At 37.3% G+C, this 13,638-nt stretch overlaps 1 protein-coding gene, 1 long non-coding RNA gene and 2 other non-coding genes across 4 annotated transcripts in view; 2 read left to right on the top strand and 2 right to left on the bottom strand.

Annotated features, from left to right (window-relative positions):
• LOC114521076 (phospholipase D1-like) overlaps positions 1 to 4,389 on the top strand; it is a 35,619-nt gene extending 31,230 nt beyond the window's left edge. The window contains exons 22-26 of the mRNA XM_028541480.1: positions 1 to 74; positions 512 to 593; positions 701 to 748; positions 1,244 to 1,303; positions 3,706 to 4,389. Of these exons, the coding sequence (XP_028397281.1) occupies positions 1 to 74; positions 512 to 593; positions 701 to 748; positions 1,244 to 1,303; positions 3,706 to 3,870 (429 nt within the window). The 3' untranslated portion in view covers positions 3,871 to 4,389. The remainder of the gene's footprint in view (positions 75 to 511; positions 594 to 700; positions 749 to 1,243; positions 1,304 to 3,705) is intronic.
• Positions 4,390 to 6,452: 2,063 nt separating this feature from the next.
• Positions 6,453 to 6,524, top strand: Trnap-ugg. Its single transcript has one exon. It is a non-coding gene; the product is annotated as a tRNA-Pro (tRNA).
• A 344-nt stretch (positions 6,525 to 6,868) lies between these two features.
• On the bottom strand, positions 6,869 to 6,940 carry Trnap-cgg. Its single transcript has one exon. It is a non-coding gene; the product is annotated as a tRNA-Pro (tRNA).
• Positions 6,941 to 11,906: 4,966 nt separating this feature from the next.
• LOC114521167 lies at positions 11,907 to 13,309 on the bottom strand. Its single transcript, XR_003686783.1, has 3 exons — positions 12,540 to 13,309; positions 12,078 to 12,128; positions 11,907 to 11,945 (listed from the first exon to the last, which is right to left on the bottom strand). It is a non-coding gene; the product is annotated as an uncharacterized LOC114521167 (long non-coding RNA).
• Positions 13,310 to 13,638: the final 329 nt, after the last annotated feature.

Here is a 13,638-nt window from a genome sequence, read left to right as displayed (position 1 = left end):
ATCGAATCAAAGATGAATGGAAAAAAGTATCAATCTGGTGTTTTTTCATCCAGCCTTCGGCATCGATTAATGAAGTATGAATAAACTTTATAAAACACGCCATATTTATCATTTGTTTGTCCCCATCTTGGTTTTTCATAAGGTGGAATAGCCAGCCTGACATTTAATCAAGCTATTCAAATTTTAGGTTATTATAATTATTCATTTATTTAGAAAATTATTATTTGAATGTTGTTGAACACCAAATATTAGCATAGTGGGACAATTGTCAGGCTGGCTACGTTACTGCCCAGTTTCACCATATATGAAGTTTTACTAACCAAGCTGCCTAAATCAAGTTAGACTTCTCCCTCCTGATATAAATTTGGTAGTTATTGATAAAAAAGGTTATAGGCTGTTTAGATCACTTGGTTGTTACGTTTTCAGGAAAGAATATTATTCAACTTTTCTTGGCTATGTTTGGGGTTTTTTGTCCTCATTCATTTTGGCCTTATTTATTGGCTCACTTTAGCGAACATCTTGGCTTGTTGGAGTCAGTTGATGAGAAAGACGATTCTGTGGTAAAAGATCCAATTTCAGAATCATTTTTTAAGGTACGTGGAGTAATGTCAGAAGGATGTTGTCTCTCTTAAGACAGCTTCTTCTATGAAAGGCCAAAACTAAAGTGGGGCTAAGATTTGTTTTCATTTTCTCAATCAAGGACGTTTGGTCTGCTATTGCTGATGCTAATACCAGAATATATGAACAGGCGAGTATCCAAAGTTATTTCATGTTTAACCAATCATGTATTACCCGTCTTTATACTTGAGACACAATACTAACAACGAAGTTGGAAAGATTATTATATGGCAAGCATTTATTACTCGATTATTCCTCTAAAGCATCGCGCAACTCAAGATAGTTTGTCTATAGATGTGCAATTATGTCTCGAACAATAATCCCTTTTAATATCAATCCACTTAGTTTATATACATCAGATTACGTCATTAGTTAATCTTAGTATTAGATAATGGTTACTATTTACTAGATCACACTATACAATAGACGTATACTATATGCGTCATGTACTGCATTTTATACTTCCCAGTAATTATCCTTTTGGTCGTATTCTTTCCTTTTTTATGCACTTTTCATTGAAAAACCTCAAAATAATGGACTTGCATGTGGGATGTTCGTTGTAACAAGGTGCATTTTTGTGTTTCGTGAATTTCATAGTTATATAATGCATGTGTTTCAATTGAAGGTGTTTCACGCTCTCCCATCTGACGCTGTTGAACATTTTAGCGAGTTACCTCAATACAAGGTGAATTTCACAATAATGTATATTATTATGTATATGTATATTACTCTACTAATGTTGCTGGCCACAGGTGCAGACGAATTCTAACATGCAGAGTTTCCCCATGCAAAGTATGACCTGGCTTAATTACGAAGTTACGAGGGAAATTCATTCGAATTCATTCCTACTTTCTGATACCATGAAAATTTATCATAATTACTCCGGCGTGAGCGACGGAGTTGAAAATTCACCTAGGTTTTGGGTTTTTTGGGGGTTTATTTTTCGCCGTCGCGAGTGTGTTTTGGCGCGAAATGTACTAGTATTTGAAAAGTGTATGTGACCGTATTTATCTACGTCACAGTTTTGTCTCCCACGAGTTGTGGTGCACAGCTCGAAATCTCTGATTAATTTACGGTACGGCAATTCCTCTAAGAGGAACAAATAAACCGTTCTTTTCATGCTGTTTGATTAAGTTTAGATTTAATTGGGGTAAGAATATATTTAATACATGTAGATTCTGGCCCTATTTTACTAATATCGCGTCTGTTTCGCCGTTTAAAGGCGATTCTCCATTACGTCCGCTCCGCCCGCGCGGGCGAAGCGCAGCCTCGTCCCCGGCGCGTGTTTTATTTAATCGATGATTAATCGCGTATCACCGATTAAATAAAACACGCGCCGGGGACGAGGCTGGGCGAAGCGCGCTTTGTTTTTCAGACCCGTCATGGTTCCATGGGCCGATTTTCAAAAGACGCTTCGCCCGCGCGGGTAAAGCGGACGGTAATGGAGAATCGCCTTAACAAGATGTGGTCGTGTATGGGCGCGTTGACACGTCTCAGTTTGCACAGGATTGAATATTTAATATAAGCGCGAATTCCAAAGTGTAAGACATAGTGAACGTATCATGCGGTTTATTTACATTTTTAAACAAATGAACATCTATACTTTTTAAAGTACGATGTGCTTCTGAATGTCGCGATCGAAGAAAATTTAGATTCGCAAGGCATCTAAATTAAATGAGTATGAACTGTATTGTTTATGTTCACGTGCGTGGCATGCCGGAGTTAACGCAAGATCAGGCGTCTGGTTATATACAGTACAGGGTGTATCAAAAAAAACGCAACCACTTAATATTCATGAATATCCTCTTTGTTCTACAACACAAAAGACGTTTGGCCCCTGGAATGCGAGAAAGCTTGTAATCATATTCTAGCGTCACAATCGTCGGTAAACAAAGTCGGGTGCGTAAACCAACGAGCTGAATTGAAAGTATTTAACGAGTAAAATTTTATTTACAATTTATTTTACAAGGTCGACAGTTAGTATTCAAGTTAACATGCACGACAATAAAAACTCGTTGATCGGTTGTTAGCTGCACCATTATTAGTTTAGCTGATTTGACTATTAGCAGTTGAACTGTACGATTAGAAGCCATTTTAAAATCCCAGGGGCATAAAATCTATTGAGCTTATGAACAATATGAATTTTAGAATATTAAGTGGTTGCGTTTTTTTTGAGACACCCTGTAGTGTAATAGGTGTATAAAAAACTCAGGGCTAAACCAACTTTAATAATTCCCAAGGGCCTGCGATCTTTTGTTATTGAATAGAAGCGAACATATATGAATGTTAAGTGGTTGTAGTTTTTTTTATAGCTAAGGGGCTTGTTTACATGAGCCCGGTTACCCGAGATTTAACGAAGCTTGAGATGATTTTGAGGTATTGACATGAGCAGATAACATGATCCTGGCCGTCTTATAATCACCGCAACAATAGCATGTACTTGTTTGGTGTCATAAAGACTTATTTTAATACCTCAAAGTCCTCTCACGCTTCGTTGAATCTCGGGTAACCGGGCTCATGTAAACAGCCCCTAAATTCTGTATATGCATGTCTGTTGACTGTTGTCATGCATGAATAAACGTGCATCTACAGGGTGTCCCAAAAAAAACGAAAACTATTGAAATCACCCATTACAATGCCATTGTTAGAGTTTGAATGCCTAAGCACTCTGTTGGGCCCACAAGTGTATAAATCGGGGTTGCCATAAGCATTTTTATGCATGCATATGATGCAGTCAAATTTGCTTGTTCGCAAAAATGATATTTACTAACAATATTTACAATTTACAATTATGGATAACATTATTTAAATGTATGTGCATCTCAAAGACCAATTAGACCATGACCTTCGACATGTCCCCTTTCTCTAGCAACACAAAGCATTTAGCATTTTATAAGTTGCATTAAATCCCCACGGGCTGAAATTCGTGAACACGGCATTCAAATTTTAACAATGACTGATTTCAATAGTTTTCGTTTTTTTTGGGACACCCTGTAGATGGTTTTTACCTGCAAGTTTCAAGATGTTGCGTACATGCATACAGTATAGGGTTGATAATCATTACTTTTTTACTGCTGTTTTCTCAAGAATCTACAAGGCCTCGCAGTCAAGGATCCTGAACAAGCGCGAAAGGAACTGGAGAAAATCCAAGGGCATCTTGTCAATATGCCGCTAAAATTCTTACAGAACTCTGATTTGAGGCCACCAAGTGGGTCAAAAGAAGCTTTAGTTCCAGTCAAAATTTTTACGTAGTCATTGAAATATTCTCACAACATACAAACTTGCAGCAAAGTGAATTCAGCTATGTTTCATGGTAAAAAAATACGAAGCCTAGATCGCTAAACCGTTAGTGTTCCCGAGAGTGTTCCAGGTAATGGGGGGTGCTCCTGAAAAAATAAACACACATACTATGATATTGATGAGAATTTCAGCGAACATATCGTACAAATCACATTATTGCATACATGGGAATAGTGAATTGTTTTTTAAATTGCGAAGTAGCTATATTCGTCACACTATATATAGCATAAGTCGTCAATAACTGTCCTCAGCGTGTATGCTTCATATTTCTATCACGCACGAATTTCAACCGTATAGTAAATGTCATGCATGTCCGACAGTCCTTCTTCTAACTATATTTTATATACCTTGTTTATCCACGTCACAATTGATGCATGGTTCAGCTTCACCGTAGATAATTGTTCATACAGGAGATTCTTACTATGCGGCTACATGCTGTTTAGGCAACCAGTTGAAAACATGTTTACTTGGAGTTGTATCTGGTTTAAAACAATTTATTAAAAAGATTCTAGATTAATTAATAATTAATTATATATATATATATATATATATATATATATATATATATATATATATATATATATATATGTATATATATGTATTAGCTATATTTTGTTCCGGTATGTTTAATTTCTCTTTTTTGCATGTGTGTATCCTATTTCTTACGTGTGTGCTATATTTCGTATATTTATATTTCAGATAGTATACTTATATCCATTCAGGGGCGTAGGAAGCATCCAGAGATGATGGAGGGGGGGGGGGAGGGCACCGCCTAAAGATTTGGGGCTGTAAAGTATATTTATGCTCCACAAAAAAAATTGGTTCAAGTGGGTATACGTAGGAAAAGGACACCTTCGGTCTAATCTAAGCGGGTATGGTGTTAAATACAACTAATACACATGACAGCACAATAATTTTGTAAGAAAGGAAAATGAATAGCAATTTAGTTTAATTTAATATAGTAATGATCAGCAAAACCCAGTTGATTCAATAAGAAGGACGACAACGTTAATGTGAGCCCAAATAGTGTAAAAGAGAACGTTGTTAACCTTGCTATTTTGTTTCTATACAGCTTATACTTTTTTCCTCTCCAGAATAAAATAATTTGTTCGTAATTCTTATTGATTTAAGTAAACCTTTCGTTATCCATGGTTTAAGCAGATGTTTATAGATTTGCGCTTTGCACGTGTTACAATTGGGGCATATTCATTTACTATTTTATGATGACATATTTTCTGTTCATGTGGTAAAGTAATTGATAATCTCAATTATCGACAGAATATTATTGCAGAGTGAGAGCTACATATTTGGATCGTAAGAAATCTTCGTAAATTTGAGTTTAAAAAGGATAGGGTGGTTTTGTATTATTGAACTCGCTTATATTAGGACTAGACTGACTAGTCTTCCATGTAGGGTCCAAGGTGCTGCTTATATTATCTCGGGTACCAAGGACAACCTTAGCGCCGAAATGTCTATATGGGAAGTTTTATCAGAGAAGGAGACTTTCAAAACAGTCCTGTTACCCCTGTTACTCCTGTATGTATCAGTTGACCTACGATAAGGTAGTTCCTTGTGGGTAAATTTTAAAAATGTCGGAGAAATGAACATCATAATGATTGATGAATTCTTCAAATGTAAATCGATTTGTGGGTGGAAGGATTTCAGCTTATCAAGTAGACAAGGATGATTGGGATATCGCCAAGTTTATCTAAATCTTTAGTTCGATTCGCCTAAATTATTTTGAATTCTTAGAGTCTGCGAATTTGAGAATTGATGAATAAGAGGATTCTCTTGACCGGTAGCCTGAACACAGTTGACCATTCCGGATTTCCGGCACAACCATAGGCGGCCGAGAACTGATCTCGCTGACCTCGCGCGACGCTCATGTTGGTGCCAGCTGATTGGCTGTCGTTTTTTCAGTTAGAAAAAGAGCCAATCAGCTTTCTATTTTCGATTTAAAAATATGACGAAGGTATAGGCTGGGTGTCCCCAGCATAGGTTTTGAAATATATTTGCCAGAAACCCAAAAAACATTCACGTTTTATACATGCATAGGAATACATTTGAATGCTAAAAATATAGTATAAATGTAGTAAAATTATTCAAGTTTAATGTGTTGTACTTTTTTTTTATTCGCTATATTTTTATGAAATATTTGCGGTTTTGTGAAGGTGTTCGAGTTAACCGGCGTGCGTTTTTAGCTTATTTGGCCAATTATATATTATACATTACATTGACAAATTGCCGAAAAATTTTTCGCGCAAAAAAATATCGCGCAATTTTGGGCCGCCTATGATTTGGCGTGAGAGTTGCCTACCTTGTCATAATATAAGACTGTTCAGACAACATGAGCGTCGCGCGAGGTCAGCGCGATCAGTTCTGGGCCGCCTATGGCAATGGCACAACTAAAAATCAAGCGAAATATTTCATAATTTTCATTTGATCGAAAGATTCAGCCTAGTCAAAACTGTCGACTGTCTCAAATGTTACTCTTTGATTAAAATAAATAAAATTTCACATTTTAAATTGGTGATGGCTCAGTGGTCTAGTGGTATGATTCTCGCTTTGGGTGCGAGAGGCCGCGGGTTCGATTCCCGCCTGAGCCCCCTTTTTACCTTGGATTTTTTAGAATAATAATTTTTTTACTTATCTGTATACCTCACATAGCTAATATTCACAACTCTTACTGTAAAAGCTTTTATAAAATGAACCAGATGATCGTGATATTAATCGTGATCATTTCAGAGTTTCTTTCGTAATCGAATAATGTCTCATTTGCTCGTTGAAGCTTGGGCACGAGTCTAATTTTTAGAACCAATTTTCGATTTAGATTTTCTTCGTCGTATATGAATTGAGGACATACTTTTTCAAATTCTGGATAAACACAGACAATAATTTTTCTGAAAAATCCATGGAGAAAAAAAAACCGAGTTAGTGGAATAAAAACTGGGGGCTCAGGCGGGAATCGAACCCGCGACCTCGCGCACCCGAAGCGCGAATCATACCACTAGACCACTGAGCCTACAATCGCATACATGGTTCAATTTGCGTTATATAACATTTTTAAAATTTTAACGCCTGAGAAGTACATTGGACAACATTGGACTGAATAGTATAAACAGGTTTAAATAGGTGTAATGTGTTATGCATTTAAGAAATAGAAAACATTTTCCGTCTATACAGTTATAGAAGCACAGAAAAATGTTTTCTAAAAAGATTTTGTACAAATATTATAATTCAATTCAATTAAAAATTCTCATTACATCGCAAACTATGAGACTATGGAAAACCCTTGCTGTCGATGGAAAGACTTGCTGTCGCAAGCACTGATTCAAGAGAGATACGAGGGAGGTTTGGCTTTATTAAAGTATAAGAAAGAGTTTGATGCAAGATGTCGACAGGACGAGAGACACTGCATTGATAATGCATTCGTATTTGTCCGAGTTAAGGCTGTCGTATGAAAGGGCATATAGCCCACCCAAAGTATAGCCATTATCAGCTGAAGCTAATGCCACCGAGAAAGAGGTGCATGCGGTATGCCCGACAAGAAGGGGCTTTAGTTTTTTACAATGAGAGAAGAGATGAGAAGGGACATCTTGTGCCAGTTTGTTAATGATTTGGGAAAAGAGCTAAGAGAAATCTTAATTAGTCAAGATAATTTGCTAAAAAAAACAGAACTGCAAACTGTTCTTACGCAAATATCTATCTTAGAGGAAGAACGAGGAGCTACTAAAAGAGTTTCAGCTGCACAAGGGACTGGAAAATCAAGTAGCCCAGTGGAAAATACTGTAACCTCCAGTGAAGATGATGGGCAGTCCAGTCTGGAACACAAATTAGAGGAAATCCTGAAGAATCAACGCACTTTGCAAGCTGCAGCAGTTGAAAGGGGAGGTTGGAGATTTCCTGGGAAGCAGAGACCGGGTCCTCAACCCTCTGATATATGTAGGGCAATGGTCGGGACACTGGGCAAGTAGCTGTCCTTCTTTAAACAAATGAAGGGCCGGCTGGACGCTGATCCCCGGTTTAGCCCTGAAGAGTCAAGAAGGGTTCAAGTACCCATATAGAAGCCCTTTATCAGAAGCCAAGTGCAGAGAGGGAATTGTAAATGGGTGCAGAACAAGTTTCCTGTTAGACACTGGAGCAGAAGTTAGTTTAATGAGTGCAACTGTCCCTGGGCTAGAAACAAAGGAATCAGGTGTGGCACCAGTTTCAATAACCAACCAACCTATCATAATTCGAGGTGAAACTGATGTGAACTTGAGTCTAGGCCACTTGGCAACAAATTGGAAATTCTTAGTTGTGGACAATTCAAATGAATCTGTTTTGGGAGCTGATTTTATTGAGAGTCATTATAAATCATCGTGGGGAATTACTGATAACGGCATATTTGGAAGATCTAATTTGTTTTCACACACATTCGAGGAACATTTAAGAGGAATAAACAGACTGTTCCAGATGGTCAGAAAGGCAGGGTTCAAATTATCGGACAAAAAGTGACCACTTTCAGAGAATGTGGAAATTATTCGCAGTTGGAAGGCACCTGAAAATGAAGCAGAGCTTCGTCAATTTTTGGGAGTCTGTACCTTTTGGAGACGATTCGTAAAGGACTTCGCGAAAGTTGCGGTGCCATTACACAACCTGTTGAACAAGCCGCAATTGACGATAACGAAAAAGATGGCGGATGTAATTTTACCATGCGGATTAAAATTTCTTGAAGGACATATATGAGAAAGGAGGTTATTTTCTTCGTTGTGTTAAAGTTTCATATCCATTAGGTTATTTTCTTCACATCCCTTGTTAGTCATTTATGCTTGATGGTTGCAATACATTGTGGTAAAATGTACATGCCGCCATCTTTTTCGTTATGGTTAATTTGTGTGGGCACTAGAGTGTCAAGGTGCATTTGAAGAATTGAAAGAATGTCTATGCTCATCCGTAACGTTAACACTACCAGAGCGATTTGCTCGCTTTTCGGTTACCTGTGACGCATATGATTACGCAGTTGGCTATTACTTGGCACACAACTAATAGAATATACATGGTTTGGAGACTACATAAAAGTACAATAGAACTCATTAACTATGTCGGGGAACATTTATGCAAAAAATTGTTCCTTATTCGTCACGTGTCTGTTGTATTTTGAACAAATAAACCAATAGTAAGGTCTGAATTAACATGTTGTTCAAGTCACGGTCGAGGAGCTAAGCCAAGCCATTGCTATTGGTTAGTTGGGCAAAAATACAATAGATATGTGACGGATAAGGAACCATTTTTTGCATAAACCTGGACAATAACATAGATAATGAGTTGTATTGTACTTCCATCTAGCCTCCAAACCATGTATATTCTAATAACTGTGCTTGGAACAAGACGATAAATCTGGACAAAGAAGACCAGTTTCATTTGGAGGCAAAAGCTAACTAAAGCCGAAACCAATTATTCAACAACAGAGAATTAAGGAATGATTAGCAGTGATCGAAGCCCTCAGAGCCTATCGGCCGTACTTACTAGCGCGATTTGTATACTACTGCTCGTCATTCACTTAAATGGTTACTCAAGCGGACTAAGGAGCATAGTGGTCGGCTGTGGGTAGATAAAATGCGTGAATTCAAATATGTGGTGAAGCACATTCCTGGAAATAAAAACACAGTCGCCGATGCCGTGCGTATGGTCAGAATTATTGGAACAAAGAAAGAAGAGAAATGGTACCTCGAGTGTGTACGTCAGCAACAACAACATTTGTTCTGTAGTATCCGAGTCAGACATAACATTGATTAATTAGAATTTTGGATTTAACCTTGTATTATTGCAAAGCAACTAAAAGCAACGAAATAAAATCGTGCAGAATTCATCTGGTGAAGAAATACTACAGGTATGGCGACTATGTTTCTCAGGAGTTAGCGTTCAAGTTTACCAACAATTCAATCGGCCATATTACTACGCATGCGCTGTTAAGACAATCCGGCGTAAGCAAATAGCTTTCATTTAGCCGCACACGGGAAGATTTCGGCACGCGAAGCAGAAATTATCAAACATGCTAGATATTTGCCGTAAGTAGCACGAATGACCAAAGTCTCCAAATTACTTCATGGTTGGCTCGTTTGAACGATTTTTATTATGAACTCGTTGTGAAGGATCGCAAACTCACTTGTTCGCTGCGCTCACTCCTTCGTTATGCGATCCTTCACAACTCGTGCATAAAAATCGTACGCACTCGCCAACCATGAAGTAATCTCTGTTAATAGCACTGAGTGTTAAAGTAGGCGCACACCAGAACTATGCTTACCAAAAAGTCCTTCGTAGCCATTGGCGTTAGCCAGTTGCTCTCGTGCAGGGCACTTACATACTATACTTTATTTAGCATATTCGGCAATTTGGTCTGATTGACTGCAAAACCTTGACCTTTTCATTTTTTTCACGGAAAGTCTACAAGGTCAAAGTGGTGCTTATGCTCCACGATTTAATGACCGTACACGGGTCAATTTAGCAGAAAGACACGAGTCACAGCCTTGCTATCATTGTTATGTTCGCGATTTTGGCTTTGTATCTATGCTTTTGATTACAAAACAGAATAAAAAGACGGATAGAAACTTGAAAGAGTTATAAGACAGAGTATTTGCTTGCAAACCCTTGGTTGTTTCCAGGGGCGGCGGAACAGGGGGGAGCTAGGGGGCTAAAAGCCCCCCAAAAATCTCATGAAGAATGCCAGAATGGGAGATTAAATATACAAATTACGTTACCACGAAGTCGTCAAATTAATGCTCGCTGGCGTATCAAATGCTAAAAAGATATCCTATATTGTGTTACGGATCAAGTGAATGTAAATTGATCTTTCATAGTTGTCTTTAACAGCAGAATATTCGTGGTTGTATATTGTTATTATTTTCGGACCGCCATTTTGTTTAGAAATTATTTTCTCTGAGAGATGATTCTTCAAATGTAGAAGATATCACTACACGCGCTGTGCCGTTTCAGTTTGTGTTTGCCCATGAAAAACTACGATGAAAGCGGCAAGTAAGACTCTGAAATGGCCATTTCCGAAGATCTAGAGCATTGAAATTCCAAAAGAATTAGCCCCCCCCAAAAAATATATTATGTTCTGCCGCCCCTGGATGTTTCTCCCAATAGTGTATAGTTGGTTAATTAAGGAACATATTATGATATTGAGACTAAACCTGATTTCTTACCTGGAATAGCAATCAATGGCTGGGCTTCGATTTTCTCTGAAGACCCGAGTAATATTTGGTTGGGTAAACATGGCCTGCAAATTGAATAAAACAAGACAAAAGAGAGCGTTGTTGAAAGGATACAACATATATTTTCAAAATAACCCTATGCACAATGTTATAAAATTATCATCACGTCATCCAAAATGATTCTCAACCATATTTTCGACAGGTTCCCGTTGTCTTTTCACTATGTTCCCTATGTGGTTGGACTCTGAGACTCATTCACGTCTAGCAGTCATAAGAAGAAAATCGCGCCGGGACTCGCAACAAAATTTGCAAGTGTTAACGGGCCAGAATTTTGATTCTTTGTTTATACTTTAATAACTTGTTTACTTGTTTTGTGCACTTATTTACTTATTTTCTAAATGTGTATACTGAAAGACTACTTCTGAAACTTTGTTTACTTTCTACTGTGTCTTTCAGTTTGTTTACTTCTTTCCTTCATTGTTATAATTATTGCTGACACAAACTCCAACTGGATTTTCAATGGTCGCTCTTCTCATGTCGCAATGTGTATCCTGGGCGCATTTTCCATGAATGTAAAATTTTCCACCGCACAGCTCCCCTTCATCGCGGGCGCATATGTTACAGCAGTTGCACGCATCACGCAAGATTCCTCTTGAACACTGTTTTGCACGACCAGGGCATTGAATATCTTTGCACTCAGGGCAGCCTTTTCCAATAATCATTCGCCGAATCATTATGTCTTCGGCTCTTTCCCGTAAAGGTTTTAAGTTACTTAACTGCGCATGTCCCGTATATAGGATATAACACAATTATCAAGCGGATTATCATTTTCTGCAAAAGATGTGAAAATTATCATTTTAATCAAAGCAGGGTTATTCATAGTTATAGTAAAAGAAACTGTTTCCTAATCTGAATCAACTACGATAGTTTGGTAGAAATTTAGTTTGTAATAAGTTTCATTACCTTTGGAAAGAATGGAGCTTGGGAGTTGGGAGATAATATTTCACTTTATACCTAGTACAAGATTGCCGAAGTATATTTTAAATTTTGGATTGTCTATGGTTATTAGCCTATGTATGCTTTATTGCTTTCAGGCTTAATCTCTTCTAACCTAAAATATCAAACTAAGCTTATTTAAATTGTCATAAAGATATATATTCTTAAATTTTTACAAATCACATTACATAACTGATAACATAACAAACTCATAATAAAATATGTAGACGTAGTATCTCTTTGATTCTTTAAGTCGAAACTCCAAATTTTCTGTGATATTAGCTTTGAGGTGATTTTTAATTAAATCAGTATTATTATCACTTTAATAGCTAAGAGTCGGGTCATTCTCACAAAAAATGCTTAATTGAAATTACAGATCATCAGCCGAATCCCGAAGATAACCTATATACATAAAATCTAAATTATTACCTTTACAGTTAAATTGCCCAGCTTTACCGTCAGATATATCCCATGAATTTTACGAATTTGCATCAAAAGTTGAACAAAGAACTAACAACCCGCTATATTGAGACTAAACTCACTGTTATATATGGCATATGCATTGTTAATAGCACAATGCAACCAGCAGTTAGCCTTTAGCGATGAATTTTAGCAACCAGGGGGGGATCACGGGTTGTGGACTTTTAGAGCTGAACGCTCAGACAGGGGCTGAGCTAACTGCTTTAATCGTAGACAACTAGCCAATTAATGTGCACGAAGGCTGGCATTCCGTGTCAATTTCATTTTAATTCGAAAAACATTTTGTTTAAACTCTTACCTTACATATGAGCTAGCTAGAGCATTAAAATACAATTGCACAACCTAACATACGAGGTGTTATCTATTAAGTTCTCAAAAATTAGGCGAACTGGGCGGCCCCTCGGTAAAATTTCTTAACTAAAGGTGCTATACATTAATGCATGGTAACCATGATGAAAACGGGGAGGTATAAACAATGTCAACATGTTTATAATGTTAACAAGAAAGACTTGCTTGAAAGACAACTTTCTTGTGTTTAGTTAATGTTCTTTTTATTTTCAAAATTATGCAGCAGATAAAAAGTTTGACACTGGTAACTTGGAATTTAATGGAACTTTGAGCCTCGGCAATAATGTCAATATCTTAAATTGGAATTCAAATATGAAAATGGAAAGTCTAGAAAAAATCATAATGGCTGCACAATGTACGGTGCTTTACAGGCAGAGGTGAGCAGAGTGGACTATATAGGACAACGTCAGTGTGTATGTAGTGAAAAATTGATATGACATCTCTCCATGACGATGAGATAATTAACAATATTTCATCCGGCCATGCACCTTGACAAACTATCCTATAGTGAAATCTTTCGCCAAGTGTTCTTATTTTATTTCAATGTACTTTCAGGGGAAAGCGAATTTACCCTTTTGCCGTTGGCAGAGCTGAGTGCTCTAAAACGAAAGTAAAATCCAATTAGACGTTAGTGAAATATTGCAAGTGCATGGAGATTGCTGAGAGTGGAAACTTAATGTTCAGTTTGACCTTTTGTACC

This window comes from Dendronephthya gigantea, unplaced genomic scaffold, assembly GCF_004324835.1.
Source record: "Dendronephthya gigantea isolate DGI-Jeju-01 unplaced genomic scaffold, DenGig_1.0 000019F, whole genome shotgun sequence".
In the NCBI taxonomy this organism is placed as follows: Eukaryota; Metazoa; Cnidaria; class Anthozoa; order Malacalcyonacea; family Nephtheidae; genus Dendronephthya; species Dendronephthya gigantea.
The sequence above is the reverse complement of the archived record's forward strand: the minus strand, read 5'-3'. Positions and strand labels throughout refer to the sequence as shown.